Source organism: Thamnophis sirtalis, unplaced genomic scaffold (genome assembly GCF_051295495.1).
Source record: "Thamnophis sirtalis isolate CommonGarterSnake01/CBP01778 unplaced genomic scaffold, rThaSir2_p1.2 scaffold_7, whole genome shotgun sequence".
In the NCBI taxonomy this organism is placed as follows: domain Eukaryota; kingdom Metazoa; phylum Chordata; class Lepidosauria; order Squamata; family Natricidae; genus Thamnophis; species Thamnophis sirtalis.
In genome coordinates this window covers 54,512,996-54,532,325 of record NW_028261387.1, presented here as the reverse complement: position 1 = coordinate 54,532,325, position 19,330 = coordinate 54,512,996, and the positions used below count along the sequence as shown (strand labels likewise).

At 34.1% G+C, this 19,330-nt stretch overlaps 1 protein-coding gene across 7 annotated transcripts in view; it reads right to left on the bottom strand.

Moving 5' to 3' along the window:
• Positions 1–648: 648 nt before the first annotated feature.
• Positions 649–19,330, bottom strand: part of PFKFB2 (6-phosphofructo-2-kinase/fructose-2,6-biphosphatase 2) — a 37,451-nt gene continuing 18,769 nt past the window's right edge. For 2 of the 7 annotated variants that reach the window (XM_087720090.1, XM_087720091.1), the window contains exons 13-17: positions 18,910–18,972; positions 17,914–17,984; positions 12,275–12,460; positions 11,176–11,198; positions 649–10,328 (exon numbers count right to left, since the gene is read on the bottom strand). In XM_087720090.1, the coding sequence (XP_087576216.1) occupies positions 10,304–10,328; positions 11,176–11,198; positions 12,275–12,460; positions 17,914–17,984; positions 18,910–18,972 (368 nt within the window). In that variant the 3' untranslated portion in view covers positions 649–10,303. Of the gene's footprint in view, positions 10,329–11,012; positions 11,125–11,175; positions 11,199–12,274; positions 12,461–17,913; positions 17,985–18,909; positions 18,973–19,330 lie in introns of all 7 variants that reach the window. The other 5 variants (XR_015697326.1, XM_087720089.1, XR_015697327.1 and 2 more) reach the window with 5 other exon arrangements.

The following is a 19,330-nucleotide window of genomic DNA, read 5'->3' as shown; positions in this document are numbered from 1 at the left end:
ACCTTTGTCTTTCTTTCACTTATATCCTAAGAGAAGATAGCAGGAGGAACTTCCACATAATATGGCCAATAAATCATAAGACGTTAACCCTTAATTCTGGTCATGGATTGGCTTGACTCATAGATACAATTATGCAGGATTTAGAATCTTTATTGCAGAGAAGCATAAATCCTGAAACACAAGATGTAATGGACTATTCTAACATGGGGGGGGGGGAATGGAGCTTCATATGCCAATCACTTGTTAGTTCCTATCTCTCCTTATAATTACAATTGATGGGAAATGTTCTAATCAGAAAATTCTGATCAATCATTAGTATTGGCATAACTATAGGTGAACTTGTTTTCAGCAAACCAGTAAGCTTTTATAAAGGCAGTTAAGGACATTTTTATGTTACAGTATCGGTTATGATTTTTGTTGCAACTTTGATGGTGGGAATGCATCCCTTCTGATCCTTCAATGATGATCAATCATGCTATCACTCTGAACTCTCTGTAAGGACTGGGTATCGGGACCATATTTTACATTGGTTCCACACCTTCCCAAGTTGGAAATTCCAGGTGGTTTTGTGAACAATAAAAAGGCTTTTGTAAGCAGTAAATTGTGTGAAAGAATGATGAGGCACAGCAATAGATATACACTACTTGATTATTAAGCATCATCATAATTTATTATATAGGCACTAAGCATGAGTACCATTGTAAAGAGCTACAATTAGCACAGTATTGCACTTCAGACATTAATTACAAATGGGTATGCTTCACATATGTTTCTAACCCATTCTCAGGTTAAGGCAACAATATGTCACGTACACCAGTTTAAGTTATACACACTTAAAAAAGAAATCGTTTCTCCCTGACTAGAAAGCATTTCGGCTATCACAGTCTCTTGGTGACTCAAAATCTTGAGATGTTTGATCACTTTAGATTCAGAACTTTTCTTTCACGTGTAGATGCTAGTATCAGAGAAAATAGTATTATCAATTGCTGTAATTACATTAATACGCCCTAGCATAAAAATATATATTATTTATCTCTTGACATTATCAGGGGTTCACTCTGAGAAACATTTTCATTACTTGTGCAAAATATTGTTTGTTGTGCATATCTATATTAGTGAGGTACAGAATGTGTAGATGTTTTTAAATTAACCCATACTATGAATTTAGATAAAATAATACAGCAATGGAGTACTGGTGCACTAAATGAGATGCTATGGTAATTTCTTTATTTTGTGGACTACTCTAATTTTATCTTTGCAGTGAAATTGTAATACTGTTAAAATCCTATGTTTAGGGTATTTACCTCTGGATAAATGCTAGAATTGCTTGCATAAGCCAATGCCAATCAAATCAAAATTCTGGCATTCATAGGAGTCACTAGTTCCTGTCTTTTTCACATGGAATGCACCATTTCCTGGGTAAATTGAGGGGGAGTGTGAGGGTAGTGAGGAGGGTAGAGGGAATGCTCTTCCTCTATTTACTCCCTTCTAACAATGATCATCTGATTGCACATGGCCCATGGTTTATTTATGGTTATGCGTTTTTTGTCAGAAAATAAAGATGAAACAAAGTTCCACACATGTATTTTGGAGATAATCATTTTAAAACAAAATTTAAAATGTGGATAGAATCCCTCCACTCTGTATGAGAATTAAGAGTTTTTTAAATTTAAAAGAGAAAAAAAGGGAAAAGTCACCATTGACAAAGGTAACATTACCATCCCACCTTTAGAGGGGAATTTATCCCCTTTATTCATATTTTGCTCTCCTTAGAAATCATCTATCCCATTTGCACAAGTAATTCAAAACATTGCGACTTATTTTTTAAAACTGTACTTAATGAACAAGAAGAAGATATGTATCCAGTTAGATAAATCTTTCAGACATACTGCTTTAACTTACCTGATATTCTAGCTCTATTCAGGATACACAGAGAAAAGCACACAATGAGTTCTGTGCTACTTTTGCATGCCCAACGTATACAAATTACAAGATGCCTTCTATTAGAAATAAAACATACTTTAAATGTTAGAGACAAAAACAGGAGGATAGAAGTTATGCTTTAAAGATCTTTCCAAGCCCAATTGTTAATCATTGTGCATCAAGGACAGAATTCAACTCTGATGTCAAATGTATCCTAGCATTTCATATAGGTTTTAAAAATGCAAATTGTAGACTTAGATTTAAAAGTATTTGTAAAAGCAAAAGCAAACAGAAATTTAATGTCATGACAGTTTGGCCACTACCATTTAGGTCCATGGGGAAGTCAACATCAGCAAAATGGTAGGCACAGGTTCACTATCTACTGCCATAGGTACAAAAAGAACATAACAATAGCACTTAAACATATACTGGCTCACAGTACTTTACAGCCCACTCTAAGCAGTTTACAGAATCAGCATATTTTCCCCAACAATCTGGGTCCTCATTTTACAGACCTCGGAAAGATGGAAGGCTGAGTCAACCTTAACCGGTGAGACTCAAACTGCTGAATGTTGGCAGTCGGGAGTTGGCAGTCAGCAGAATTAGACTGCAGTACTGCATTCTAAGCACTGCACCACCATTAAAGCATGTAGTTTTGGTGATGACACCATAGCATCCATCTTGCAGATTTTGACCTCCTCCACTGCAGACGTGTTGGCCACAATATTTCTTTCATCAAAAAAATAAGAATCATGAAGAATAGAGCAGCAATTAAAAATCTTTAAAATATGGCAAGCAGATCTTTACCTGACTTTTTAAAAATCCTAGTTTGGAGTTATGTAGCATTAACTGTTCCAATTAGTTCATATAGATGGCACTTTTGGAAAAATCCTATGTGGTGCACTTCTGCTACTTTTATTATACATTAAAACAGTGGCCCCCAATCTTTGTAGTTTGGCAGTCTGGTAGAGGGGGAGATGGGATTGAGGCTGCATGACTAGTGGGTCGTCACACTCATATGTGCACAGCTCAACTTGTGAAAGCGTGAGGCTGATGGGCACGCCCATGCAGTTCAAGCTGCACATGTTGAGCTCTGTGTGCATGTGCTCGCACACCAACCCACCATTCCTGCAGCCTGATTGCAAATAGGCTATAGTATGCTATGGCCCGTAGGTTGGAGACCACTGCATTAAAAGCAATAATTGTTACTAAGAATTGTTTTACACCGTTACATCAATGGTACAGTTTACTTAAAATTACCCTTAGTAAAATAGGAAGATAGTTGTTTCAAACTGGTTAGCAAGCAATGATTCTACTTTTAATATTTATTAATTTTTGACTTTTCTCCTGAAATGAGAAAGGAAATAGCAAAGTCAAATTTATTTTGTCTTTGCTATTGGGGACCTTATTGCTATCATTTTGGCTAAGATGTTTATACCCTGGAATCACCATTTAAAAGCTTAATGTTTATCATATCCCACAATGAGGATAAGAACCTGAGAGCTAGCCACTCAAGAACTATTGAAGAAAAGAATTCAAGATTAAATGCCCTTGAAAGAAAGAAAACTCATCATATTTCCTGCAGAACCAAGTAAGACAGACTAAACTCTCCTAAACATTTAAGGAAATTCAAATGGAAATTCTTGCTATTACTTATTCAGCAAAATGTTATTTTATTGTAAAATAATGTCTAGTATCACTATTACTGCACTTATAACACTATAAATTCAAGTTAAAAGCCTTGAATTTATTTAAGTCTTTTTTTAATTAGCTACAACATATTTGAGAACTAGATTCTTATGCAGTATTTTTATATAAGGAAGAACTTTGTTAAGTCATATAGTGCAATCCACATACAATATTTAATGAAGAAAGAAAGAAAATCAGATTTGTATATGTGTTTTGGAGAGGCAAAAAAATCTATTTTTTATAAGTCTCATCTGTACAACAAATCTCAACCTATTTAAATGTAGCTTAGATGCCATGGCTTTTCTATAAATGTTTTACAAGAATGGTAGTTCTGAGGATTTTAATTTGGCAGCCATAACATTTAAACAGGTATAAAATTGGTTTTAAATTTTAATATTGATGTTCTTTTAAATTCCAGAAAGATGTCACTTATAGATAACCAATAAGTGCATTATTAGGCCCTAAGAGCTCTAAAGCAAGCTTATTCTAAGTTCAAATGCTGATCATTTAATATATATCATGAAGAAATGTTCATTTCCAGAGACACTAGAGAAGTTCAAAAAATGAAGCAATCCATCATGCTTTAAAGCCCCTGAGAGCAAAAGCAGCTTCATTAAATATTCTTTCAAGTAGTTCCAGTCGAAGGTGATTTTTTTTTCAGAGACATCCATGAAGTTTTTCTATGACACAAATGGGATACTTCTACATTGCTAAGCCAGCTTTTTTCTAGAAAGGAGAAACCAAACATAACAATTAAAAGAATAAACACTTTTATCTGAAACAGTATCATTATGAACTAGGTTCCTCATTTTTTTTAAAAAAATGTAAATTTACAATTATTACATGTGACATTACATTGTTAAATCTAAAACAATCTTGGAGACAACACTTTGTATGAAGGAGTGGAAACAGATTTTCTAGGATTGTAATGTGTGTGTTTTTCTTCATCTTTTCATGAAAAATCCAACCACACACGTAGATTATCTTGGTAGTTTCCAACCAAGTATTATCCTACTTAGCTTTTTAGGAGCTCAGTCAAGGTTGCCTGTGTAGTGTCACCAAGTTGGACATAATGACATTAAATGATGCTAAAGAAAAGCAATACATACAATACTTCAACTATTTTATTTATCTAGCCCACAAGAAAATTTGCAGCTTATATACACATATTTAAAATATGTCATTACCATATTAATTTTAGTTTTATGAAAATATCATCTATAAAAAAATCTGCTATCTACCACAGAGTTACACAGCAATGTAAAATTCCTTTCCAATGCACAAGTACTTGAATTGTGCCTTAAATTCCTCAAATTGAAACACATTTGACCATAAACCATATTCTATTTTGCTTTTAACTTCAAATCCTGCATAAATCTCTTTTAGATGATGAAGAAAATGGAGCTTCATATATGAAATAGAAGCATATATGAAGGGCTTATTAAAAGTAGACTACTTTTTAAAAAATTCTGCACATTCATTCTAGATGTCTATGAATTTGCATCCTTTATATTTTTTTAATATTTGAAATATCTGCAATTTCAAAGCTTAGTTTTAATAGATTTTCAATATCCATTAAAATAGCAATTCTCAATTGAAACAGTTATTTTACTACACAAGAATAAAACTTGCATAGATTAACTCAACAATACATTCTTCTTGTGAGCAAATTAATATTTAGAAAACTGAAACACAGCTATTGTAATACAAATAATAGCTTCTGCAAAAGACTCTAAATATGGCTATTGTTATAAAGGCAAACAGCACAAACTGATTCAAAGGACTTCACAATTATCTTGTGCTTCATTTTAGCTACAGTTACAATAGTTAGCATTTGGATTTCCAAATAATAAATCAAGCTGTATAAAATGTCTATGGAGATCCTCAGTCATCAAGGTCATGGTTCTCCCAAAGGTGCTTTTTCAAGAGGCAACTGGACTTTATTTTTCCTTTAAGACATTTCACTTCTCATCCAGTTCTGATTGAATGGTGGCGGATGCAAGGATTTATATTCCTTGCAGTCATCTGGTTGTTAGCACTCTTTCTGAGAGTCATTGAGATTACTTGGACGTTTATCTGTGCCCTCAGGGTCACCTGAATAGTACCAATGGGTGTGGAACTTTCCTGGAACTGCTGAAAGGACTCCTTTCCTTACCTCCAAGCGGCGTCAATGAAAGTTAGCACTCTTTCTGAGAGTGCTCCACCATTCAGGCAGAACTAAAGAAGCTTCTTGGATGAGAAGCAAAATATCTTCAAGGAAAAACAAAGTCCAGTTGCCTTTTGAAAAAGCAACTTTGGGACAAGCAGTATAAAACCACCTAGAGGGGTGGGTGATCCTTGTATCTTCTCAAAAGCTTAAGGCTATTTTAAGGCCGTTCTTATGTTGTCTGAACATGCATTGTATGTACAAATATTTTATTTTACAAGGAAAGCTACTTTGCTTTGCCAAAGTGATGCTTTACAGGTATAAATTTCAGCAGTGAAACCACTCACATCTTTAACATGATATGGTGCTTCAAGCACTGAGATTGGGTGAACCTTATGTGACAATCTCAGCAGAAATGTTGCCTCTGCATGGACACAAAGAACCTTCATAGCAATGATGCCAAACCTTTCAAAAGATGCCTTAATGCTTTGAGGAAGGTTGCTCTATTTGCAGCCCCACACTTGTAAAATGCGTCTTGTAAATATTTTGCATGGCTCTAGTAAGCATGGCATCTTTTTCTTAAATTTTTGTGACCTACAAGTTGACTCATGTATGTGGAAGACCTCCAAAAGATTCTCATCATTTCCCTATATGTGTCCTTGGCAATATGAGAGACATTCATATATACAGTATGTTTGATATACAAACATATACTGTATGTTTAATGGAAAACAACTATATAATTTTAATAGTTGAAAATAACAAACTCTATGGACTATTGCTTCTAGGTCAGTGTTTCTTATGGGAGTTGAAGCCCTGTGGACTTCAACCATAATTTGATGCTATGCTGGCTGGGGGATTCTGGGAGTCCACGGGACTTAAAGTCACCAAGGTTGAGAAACACTGTTCTAGGTGAATAAATAAATAATTAAAAATACACACATTTTAAGGTGTTTGCTAGTTTTTTTCAAGTCTTATCATTAGAGAGCCAAAAAAGCAAGACACCTTGCCCTCTAATTTGAATTACAATCATTTATCCCAAGAAATCCATTGAAATATTTTTTTATAGAGTGACAAATGAACAAATGTAACTAAAAGTTTTAAGTGATTCTCCATGTATTTCAAAGCCTAAGTTCATATTTCACCAAACTATTCAAAGTAGAATCATAAATTCCCAGGAGAGTCAAAATCTATGATTTATGATTCTAAAATTTATGATTCCACTCTGAATAGTTCAAAGGGTAAAAAGACAACAAAGATCTTCTAAAAGCTAGGAAACTATTTTCTGAAATGAACTTCTTAAAGTCCAATATATTTTAGTTAAACATACTAAAGAGCAATTCAGTGACTCAACCTGGTCATAAAACTGATATTTTGTTTTGTCTTTTGAACAATTGGAGTTCAAATAAGAGATTGAAATCACCATAGAATTTTTAAATGTTCTGTTTAGGATATTTCCTATTTAGAAGAGAACTGGGACAGAAAAAAGAAAGGGAGACAGAAAGATAAGAAAGACAATCTGATTAAAAAACACCACCAGAATCTGGTTGGTGGCATTTGGGACCTTCTCTGATTGGCTAAAGTTTAAGGTTGTTGTTCTAGACTGATCTTCCCTTAACTAGCATTTATAAAGACCATCTCCTTTCAAATGTAAAAATCAAATCAAACAGCCAAGTAATAATATCACACTGTCTCTTCAGACAATTTATATAATTGTGTCACAGAAAAACATTTAATATTTTATTCACAATGTTTAGAACACAATGTCTTAATGTTGTGTATAAATTGTAGCAATTATTTTCCTTTCCACGTGAAATTTCTATATGAAAATTTGTGCAATACAAGAATGAATTAACAACAGACAGCAGCAGTTTAATTGGTGGTGGAAAATTTAAAAAACCCTATCTTGAGGTCTTCTTTTCAAAATGCTAATCCATCTGATTCTTTTTTGTTAGGATTTAAACTGATTCAACTAATGACAGTTTATTCTAACAGCAAAACTGGGTATATTGAACAGGATATATTTATCATGGGCTAAAACATACTGAAGTGAACAATATTATTACATTTATCAGCTTACCAAGATAATCATTTTTATATATTTCTGAGCAAATCCATTTTTTAATTAAGTGTTCTATAACAAAGGATCTCCCTCCTAAACCTTCAGGATAAAGACTAAAATTTTACTGGATAATTCCTAAAGGAAGTGTATATGACAATATAACTAATCCTTTAACCATGTTCATTTTATTTGATTATACTTTAGAAAGCCGTCCTAAATCTTTGGGGGATACAAATTAGATTTTAAGATATTGAAGCTTATTGTTTCTAAGAATTGGCTTACATTACATTATATTTAGTACTTTGGCATTTGCCTTATGGAACATTCTCCTTCTTGGACATCCCTTTTTGTGTTCCAGAAATTCCTCAAGACCTGTTTTGTATGGGCATCCCAAGGAACCAAGACTTGTTAGATGGCACCACTGTAGAGGTGGCTTACTCATTCTCTCTCTGCTTGGGGTTTGTACATATTTTTAGTTCAAATCATCCCCATTTCTAATGCTGATTTTTCTATTTTTAATAGATGTATTTATATATGTATTGTTTTTATTGACTGTTATACATCACCTACAGTAACTTCTCATGAGGTAAGTGCTATATATATAGTACTTATGTTAGTAATATTAGCATACAAATAAAATTTCACCATCTATTCTATAATCATAGTAGAAGGCACTCTGAGCACCTGTTTGACAATTTGTTCAGAGTCCTGAAAGTAGACTAATATTCTTGACGTAGTATATAAACAGTTAATCCTGCCTTCTTTATCAGTTTTCTGAAGCAAATCATTAACTACAGGACATTGTAACTATAGAAAAGCAGAATCAGCTGCTGTTGTTCAGAATATCAGTGATCTATGGGCGTGCATACAATCACCTCTTTTCAAAACCCCAAAGCAACTGTATCATCCAGAAAGCTTGAACAATTGCTCCTAGGTGCCTCTGCAGGGCAGAAAGTGGAGTGAAGGAGAAAAAGCATCATGTGGAGATAGCTGGGACCAACCCTGAAAGCAACCATATCAGTATTGCAAATTACACAGCTGCTTTAATAATTATATAATACGTGCTTCATATATTGCTCCAATAAAACTTCATTTTGGAAGATTTTCCACAATTTGTCTCTATGATGTTGAAATACACGTCAGAGTAAGGCGATTAGGAAATTTGTTGGATGTCCCCAACAGAATGAAATTAAAATGATTTCATCTCTTTTTGATTTCTGAAAAAGTTAGGAATAAATTAAAATATCCATTTTGAATATTCCCAATAACCCACATCAAGTTTGTTTCCCTACTAGTGCAGTCAAGAGATATTTGAAGAAAAGCAAATGCATATTAATATACTACAATAGTGAAATTCTGGTTAATTGGTTTAGTAAGATGTTCTTTTATTAAAAGAATTTTTCTTTAATTGTAGGTTTCTTTTTCACTTATGTATTCTAAGGGAAGATCTTGATAGGCAGAATTCCAATTTAGTGAACTACTATTTGGAAACTTATTCTCTACTCCAGACTCTAATGCTACATTGTACATTATTATTTAATTTAAAATTTCTTTTCATAGGATATATGCATATTCGATATAACTCTCCTCAGGGGACAGTCACTGTCATTTTTCCCTTCAGGTTATCCTGCCTTGTAGTTCCTTTATTAATTAGTTTTTAAAAATTAATTCAAGTTAGTTATCTATATCTTTAGGGTACTTCAATTAATTCCCTTTGTGTTCATTAGACCTTTTCTTTCTCCTTTTCACAGAAACTGAAACAAACTGAGAGGCTGGGGGTAAACAAGTTAACAACATTGATGTTTATAAAACTTAAATAAATAAAAAACATTAAGTTTCTGATTATAGGAGAACGTAAACACTGGACAGGGAAATTTATGAAAATATTCCCAAGAAAATAATATGAACTAACACGTTCCATGGGAATGATAAAAGCAAATTGTATAGGAAAATGATTTTTAAATTAGCTTTAGAATATTTGTATGGAATGCAAAGCATGTGACTAGTACCAAATACCCAAACCACATGCCAATGTACATTTCTCAATAAGGATAAATCATTAACAATACTTCTGCATTTCAAGGTTATTGAACTGCATTTGCAAAGATCACATGACTACCATAAATTAAATTTTATCTACCTGCAAAACTCAAAACATATCTGTCAGATGTTTATCAGGCAGTTTTTACTTTCAGCAATATATATAAAATGAAAGCTTCATTTGACAAAACAAACAAAGCATCACAAACAAAGCAAACACAACATCAACAAAAAGCCACATTGACATATGTACACAATTTCATGGAACAGCATATGAAAGCTAACATATCAAGAGAAATTTGCCAGCAAAAGAAAGTGCAGGGAAGCATCACTGCAAAACAAAGCATGAAGCATAAGCGACTGGCCACTCTGAACACAGGTTTGGAACAACAGCTTCTTTCACCGTCAGTCTCACTTGCGATCGAGACAGAGACCAGAGGTTCTCAGATGACTGCATCTGATTTCTCCCTATAAAAAGGGGAATAACAAACCATTGACACAACCTCTCTCATTATAGGATGAAAAATAAACTGCACAGAATTTTCCAACCCTTCCATTTCTTTTCTGACAATGTACATAGTGCACTTCCTACTTAGGATTTTAAAGGTATGTCATATCAAAAGAAATGCACTTCTTTAAAAGGATGAAAAAGCTATCAAGATATTGCATATGCACTTGAAAACATCCAAAGGAAATGCTCATGGTGGAGATTTGTAATGCTAGGATAACTGCATTGGAGCATTAGAATACAATCCCAGCTGAGATAACAAGTCTAACATACTATTTGCCTTTTAAGAAGGTCCAGTGGCATTTCAAAAATAGGTGGGATTTTAGCTGACTTTCTAATTGCATTTTAGAACTATTTAATTCTAATTCTTAATTTTAAAACCATTTCTGCATTGCTTTCATTGCTTTTAATTGGCTCCTGCCAACACATTTAAGCTGAAAACCAGCAGCTGTTCTTCAGGAGCCATTTATACATAAAGCAGTACCGCACTGATTCACATTAGCTGACCAGAAAAAAATTATGGTAACTTGGCCTATACTTGTGCTCAGAGTAGACTTCAACAAAGATAGTTACAATCTGAATCTTTGTAGTTGTATTTGATTAATCTTACTCATGTGAAATAAATGTTAATCTTATGACCATACCATATTTCACACATCCAAAATAGATTTTAATTTTCACTAAGATGATTTCATACAGTACTTTCTCTTTATGTAAACTTTTCTTCTAAAGTTCTCTACTTCTCTTGGAAAATGTCTGTTAATCAAAAACATATGAGACATGTAAGCTGTTCTTAATGATACTCACATGTAAGGACTTTCCATCTGAAGCTGCAAAGAAAGAAAATAGCACAGGAGAAGCTCAAGCTTCAGTTCTTGGAAATCAGAATAAGCAACCAAAAAATAAAAAGAAGGGGGAAAAAGGAAGATAGCATATGGAAAGAGAATGAAAACCATCTCTTTCCCCCCAAATGAGTGCAAAATGCGGTATGTGCAACGTACAGTGTATTTCATATGCGTACTGTGTAGAATACTGTCTACGTTTCTATTATTATTAACCCTATGCATCCTAGAGATTCACTTTAACATCCCTTTTCTTTTTGACGTTAAAAATGAAGAAGAAATAAAAGATAATACATTATTACTGTTATTATTTTTATTGATAAACTTAAATTGTTACATAGGAGTAATATTCAAGTGTAATCCTCAAGACTCAAGACTTTAAAAAAAGGAAAATACCTTTTTTTCAAATAAAAACAGTACCAGCCCCATACATTCCTTTGTACTAATCTTTAAAAGTCTACTTTCTCTTACAAAATCACATTTTATTAAGTTACACTACAAAAAGGCTTCAGAAGAACATCCATCTGATGTACAGACGCAGCTAGAAAGGAATTATGGCAGCGTGTTATAGATAGATAGAAAGATGGATGGATGGATGGATGGATGGATGGATGGATGAGGGTATGTGTGTGGGGGGGGGTGGATGGATGGATGGATGGATGGATGGATGGATGGATGGGTGGATGGATGGATGGATGGATAGATAGATAGATAGATAGATAGATAGATAGATAGATAGATAGATAGATAGATAGGATAGATTGATGAACAGTAATAACAAAAAAAACAAAAAAACAAAATGGTTGTTTACTGGAGCCTGGCCTATCATAGCAGTTTCAGTTCAGCTTTCCTTAATTTTGTAGACTTCAAGAGATTTGGACTGAAAATTGCCTAATTTCGTTGCACAATTTATACCCAGTTGATTAAACGTTTAGTAGCTTTTAAGACATAAGAAATGGTTCTATGTTGTTAAACCCCACAATTGCAGGCACTCTTTAACTGCCTTTCTTTTTCTTGTTTGCTTCGGCAGTGGTACAAATTGGAGTAGAGATTTAGGATATTACCGCCTGAACACTCTCTTGAAGCTTTTGTTGATCTTGAGCCTCCTGGAACAGCAGGGATCCTGCCGGGTTGAGAGGTTGACTCCCAACACTGTAATTGCGAGGCCGTTTTACTGTGTCCGGACTGGCTAGTGGTGTAAAGCTGTTCCTTCTCATCCTTACAGGGGTTTGGCTCTTTGGAAGGTTATTCTGATTAAAAATGGAGGACACCATAAGAATGAGAAACTAACTCACAAAGCAAAAACAATGGCACTGACTGTTTCTGATGCCAGGCTATCCATCCAGATGTCTCCACCCCCTCCGCCATAACCTCTTCCCACAATGTGATAATTAAAATCCTGCTTCCTAGGACATCTGAGAAATGTGAATATAAGTTGTATCCAAGAGTGCTGGTGTACAAGTATCGTACCTGTGTGAGCGAGGTACAATAACTGGAGTTTTTCTGAGCCCACCCTTTTATCCACTAAACTCCCCATGCTCAGCCCCATAAAGCTGATCTGACAGACTTGGGAAGCCATGTAACAATAAGGAACAACAGCAAATGACTTTAGGAGGCAAAGGAAATAGGCAAAAATTTGATGCATAAGTCACCATTGGACCCAAGCTAATTTCATCCCATGTCCTCTGGGGCCAAAGAGATTTTGCCATATACATTACTAAAGATCCACAATCTTATCCACTCCTGAACCACATCTGGCCACACTACCAAAACATATGATGCGACCTTTCTTCTTATTCAAATAAAAAGCATAAAAATACTTAAGTGTTAACATCCTGAGAGAATGAAACACCAAGATTTTATTTACCCTCCTCCCAAGCATACTTGGGTCAATAGGTGCAATCCTGCCAAACTTCATACTATGGTAGGTCTAACAGTAAATGTCAACTTTCCAGAAACAACATCCCCACACTCAGAAGCTCCTCAGGCTCAATAGAGCTAGTTAATTTATTGCAAAAGTAATGTATACCCAGATATTGAGTTCTGTAGAAGGCAGATCAAACTTAGTCTCAATTATATGTCAGCCCTGGGTTTAAATCTTAGATCTTTAGAAGTCATATTAGCTTCTGTCCAGTTTTGTCCAATCATTTAGTGCCTCCTACTGGTCAGCAGCTAATATAGTATCTAAAACTATATAACACATGGGCACACACTCACACACACAGACAGACACAGACACATTCTGGGAGAGCCAATCTTGAGGCACACAAGACTCAGATTAATAAAAGCACAAAACTGTCTGGCATGAAAGCACAATGAAAACAAACAGAAAAAGGTGCACTGCGTACCTACTAAATCTTTTCCTCTGCTTTTCAGTTAATGCATTTCTTGTTATTCTTTTCCCAGCCTTGATTGCTGGGTACACTTTTCCTTGTTTACATAAAGATTTTGCCTGGCTGAGAATGATTCCTGTTCTGCTAACATAACCTTTACAAATCTCTTCCTTCCTTTCCTGATAATGTCACTGCTACAATCTCTAGAGCCTTCAGCAGCTGAATTTTAAAGAAGTGACAGTTGTTCACCCTTCAGTAAACCAAAGGAGGGAAATCATAATGGAGTAAGGAACTAATTTTGCCTGCTCTTAACTATAAAGCTTCTGCAACAGTGTGTTAAAAAATAGCAGTTAGCAATAGCAGTTAGACATATACCGCTTCATAGGGCTTTCAACCCTCTCTAAGCGGTTTACAGAGTCAGCATATCGCCCCCAACAATCCGGGTCCTCATTTTTCCCACCTCGGAAGGATGGAAGGCTGAGTCAACCTTGACCCGGTGAGATTTGAACAGCCAAACTGCAGAACTGCAGTCAGCTGAAGTAGCCTGCAGTGCTGCACTCTAACCACTGCGCCACCTCGGCTCTTACCTAAAAATAGAAAGTATCCCATGTTGCCTATGTATTCATTGCAATTATTGCAAACAGAGAAGATTCTGTCTTTTAAAAGATTCATTCATTCATTCATTCATTCATTCATTCATTCATTTCCAAATTAAAACATAATGTTCAGCAAGAAATTCATATTTTTTAACACAGAAAAAATGACTAGGAAAATTTGTTTCTGATAAATGATTGCAGTGGAAAAAAATTAAGCATGACAAAAAACTACTTACATATTAACTGCCGCTTGTACGAGTCTCAATAGGTAGAAATATTTTTTTTCCACATAAATTCTGTAATTTCAGCTTTTGTTTTAAAATACACATTTTGATTTGCATAACTAAGGGAACTTTGACACCAGAGGAATTTTGTTTCAGTAAACTATGCTACAGTAGCATTATATAATGTGATCATTCTGACATTACAATTGGTACACAATGATCATTTTTAAGATACAGTTGTAATATGCGATACCTCTATTATACCATCTATATTGTCCACAAGTATGTTTTCAGGTAAAATTTACATTGTGAGTTTTGCTTTTTAAAACACTGTATGAACTTTATCAGCATTAAGCTGCCTCCACTTGATCAGTGCTGAAGGTCTTATCTACCTTTCAAAACAAAGAGCTTTAACAGTTCGGTGGAGAGGGCCTTTTGAAAAGTAACTGTTGAAACTCTCTTTCACATAATACTTTTTTTAGTAGTAGCTTTCAGGCCCTTTATTACACCAAATGTACCTATTGATCATGACATTTAACTATTTTAGTAGGAGTTTGGTCATTTTAGCAGCTTTTAAATGTTGCAATATGGATACAAATGCTTCGTTTTTAAAATAGAGAAAAAAATTATGTTCAGATTTTGCTTTTCTTACGAAAAACTGGGGAAAGGTGTCGCTTTCTACAGATTAATTCACAGCAAGTTAGCAGTTGAGAAAATTGATTAGGAATTAGAAATAGAGCACAGGATATGTAAGTAATGTATTCCATGCTAGACACAGCTAAAATAATATCCGTAGCATGCAAAGAATTGGATGAAATTCAAGGATGCATAGACAGATTATTTCTCTCCCTCTCTTAAGTACCATTAATAGCTGTTCTGTAGCCTGGGAGATACAGCAGAGCAAGTATTAAAAGTACATGGGGGATTACAGAAGGAAAGGATAATTTTCCTTTTCCAGTTTTGTCAGTTTAAATCTTTCTCATCAACACCACTGTTTTGTATATTATTTCTGATATAAGATTGTTATCTAGTGCCCACTTCTGCTCAGCAGAATGGGTATTCTCATACACTCAGGACTTTTAAGCTCATATTTTAGTTTTTTCCTAATACATACAGGAAAAATATATATTGGTATTGCATAAGAATTTGTACAGTATCTACTGTTGCAGCCTATGAAGAAATAATTTATAGTTTAGAAGAATGAAGTGAGATTTTATTGCTTCCTATAGTCCTCTAGATTCCTGAGTGGGTAGGATGTATGACTAAATCCTCCACACCCTATGACAGTACAGATGGGGAAAATTTCCCAAGAGGTTCATTGCATAAGAACACAAATATTTTCCACGGCTATACTATATCTTGTGACTAAATTACTAGGAAATTTCAGTCAGTTTTTAAAATAGAAATTATTATTGTTGTGGCCTCCACATTTTTGCAGTTCAATTCTCAAGTCAACAGTCGTCCCCCGTCCCCCCAAGATTATGAAAAAAGTGAGGGTATTCATTTTCTATCAATAGCATTATATGACAGAGCTTAAAGCTTTGAAATGTAGAAATAAAAGTATATTGGAAAGTAGATATCTAATCAAGAGCATTAAATTAAAATTATCTTCTTTCAGTTGACCTTGACCACTGGAGAATATATGGACCTTGTTTTCCTTACAATAATACAGAAGTGGATTGCTCTTCCTTTGTTTGGGATTTCCCCTTTCAAGTTGCTGATTTACCTTGCAGCCCAGGTATTTCACTGCTGTTCCTTCCAAAAACTAGCTAGCACTAATTTTGCTTTGTGACCATCTGCCAAGGACAGTTACATGCTGCTATCTAGAACATTACCAATTAATTGAAAAAGATTCAAAGCACATACGTGAAATACCATTCATTTGCATGAATTAATAGAAATGCATATTTGCAAGTTTAAAAATTAGTGGTATTCATTTCAATAAAAGTATTTCCAAGAATCTGCAGAATGATTTTCTCTCACCACCAAGTTACATACTCCTTCCCATATGTTTATACATTGCACTAAGTCGGTTTGTTTTAATCTTGGTTTGTTGGACAAGTCACACAACATTGTTGGGATGGGCCTAAATATGAGTTATTAAAGGCCTAACCAGAAAATAGGAAGCTATGTTTAAACAGAATGTCAGTATTGTTTTTATACTTAATATCAAAGAGAGATAAATACTAAAAGATGTTACATTTGCTGGGAGTGTCAAAGCAATTGCATCTTTCTCTATATATTATCAGATAAAAGATCATGCTAATAATGTAAACAAAGCCAAAGAAATATTATGGTATGGGATATTTGATCTGACATGCAGGAGTGTAATTAATACGAAATCAGACAGTATTGCCACGTGCAATCTGGCAAAGAACTCAGAGAAAAAGAAGTGAAACTACAGCTTGGGAAGATTGATTTTTGGAAAGCACAATCACAAAAAAACAAAAACATATTCTACCTTACTGTGCATGTGAAATGACATATTTGCTAAAGCTGGAAGAAGTAACTTTTCTTTTTATTGACAAAGCACTTGTCTATTCCCTTTGATAGGGCACTTTTCATCTCTACAAGGTCTTCTCTGCAAATTTTGGTAACTCAATTTTTTTTTTTTTACATATGTTGACCTTGTACAGAAACCTCTCCTGCTGCTTGCAATAGATTAATAGAAGAGTCAGAGAGACTTCTGTACAAATGCAGCACCTACACAGAAACTTCTTTTGTAAAGTGAAACCACATGACTCTTAGAGGTGGGGCCACTGTTTCACACAGCATCATGAAGGGTGCTTCACATGGGCCTTCATCACTACACAGAACCATTTTGAACATCTGCCGAAGCCAATATTTGCAAACAGAATAAAGTCTTTGCAGTTTCTTCTCAGAAATGAAGCATTTGCAATATGTTTTCTATAACTTTTACAATGAAGCTACACAGTTCTTCAGAGTGGATCTGAAATTAAACTTGGATATAGATGTTGTATCTTGATCTGCTCATGTTCAATATGAAGCAATGCCTTTGATCAGTCACTGATTAATCAATTGTTATGAAGGTGATTGCTGACAGACTTCTTCCCTATTTAAAATATTCAGATATCAATTTCTATCGCCTTTCTAGTAATTCTGAAAATTTTATATTATACTATATCAAAATGCTAATATTTCCTGAATCTGTTTTCTGTTTTGGCCCTTGTGAGCAGTGTTCAGTTAAACTGACTCTCCTAATAATCTTTTCATGTTTTTTAAGTCTGCATTTCATGGACTATTTAATATGTCCAATGTAGCTGTCCCCAAACTGTCACCAAAAATTCATCAGCATAAACTAAATTTTATGAATTTATTGTATGGTTTCTCTCTATATTCATGAAAACCTGTTTTCCCACAGATTTGGGAAGAACAAAAGAAATGAAAAACACATTATAAATACAGTACTCTTTTCATCTTTCCCTTTCTTGAGAGTTACCTAAGGTTGACTATGACTAAGTCAGAAATGAAATATAAAAGAGATAAGACGATAGAGGAATTATAGCAGAAATGTTTTTTTAGTACATACCACTGTAGATGGCTTGTCCCGGTGGGTATCTACAGCGTCAACATTCAGAGAAATCATTTCTAATTTACAGCCTTCATAAAATATGAAAATATAAGGAACTTTAGGCAACATTTTTGGAATTGAAGTACTATAATATCATCAGAGAAATGAATACACACACACACACAATATATGTATCAGACTCCAAGGACTATGCCAAAGTAGGCAAGAATTAGACATATAGATGGAAGACATAGGTCTCACTGTAATTATTTAATTAGCTATTCCACAACAAGTCACATTTAATGTAGCTTATTATTGATTTAATTTATCATGTTTTATCAGGAAAAGTATCATGATTCAGGGAAATTAAGATGGGTAAAAGCCACACATATACCAAATATATATATATGTTTTTTTATTTGTGCTGATAAATAAATAAAGGGAGACTAGTATAGATCTATTTCAAGCTATTTAGCTCTCATCAGCTAGCCATACCCTTACTGGGATTTGAACCTGGGCTATATTGCACACTAGGCATACTAGGCAGAGATCTTAGCCATTAGGCCACAGGCTCTTATCCGTTTATCAGCGAAGCCAGGGTGAAAGGTATCTATTAGATTTTAGTAATTTTAGTAAAGGTATCTATTAGATTTTAGCAACAGTAAAAATATTGGGTTTCTGTCGTGATGGACTCTTGTGACGAGCCGAAGGACAGATGATGGAAGCAGTTAGCTTCCTCCCATAATTGGGGCTTACCAGGGGTTGTAAAAAAATCTAATATATATATATATATATATATATATATATATATATATATATATATATATATATATATATATATATATATATATATATATATATATATATATATATATATATATATATATAATATTACGTTTTATTGATTCAAAAAGTAGAAGATACCTAAAATAATGAAACAAGTGACAATATAAATAGATATTTGTATTACTGCTTTTCTCTTTCATGTTCCCACATAAACAAATAAATACTTGCCATAAGCAACTGGTGTAAGCTTAAAGATGGTATGTAGAGGACATCTTAAATAAGGCAATTCATCTAAGATAAAGTAACAAAAGTTAAACAGATATACTGGATAATATAAAACACACAGTATATTTTGATTCAGCAGGAACTTAATTAATGAACAAACCTGCAGGCTCTGAAGAGTGACACTCAGATAATGTTAGTATTAGAATTGGGGTACAGAATAGAGGCAATACAACTATATTCTCTCAAATTTTTTGAATATTCTAAATATTCTGCTGTGCAGAAATTTAACAATTTCAACATGGCACTCCATCTAATTACCACAAACCAATTATGTAATGGTGATTCTTTGAAATTATCTAAAGAAAATTTCTTTCTAGTCAATGGACAGATCTAGGTAGCTTTGTTGATGGCAATATGGAAGTTG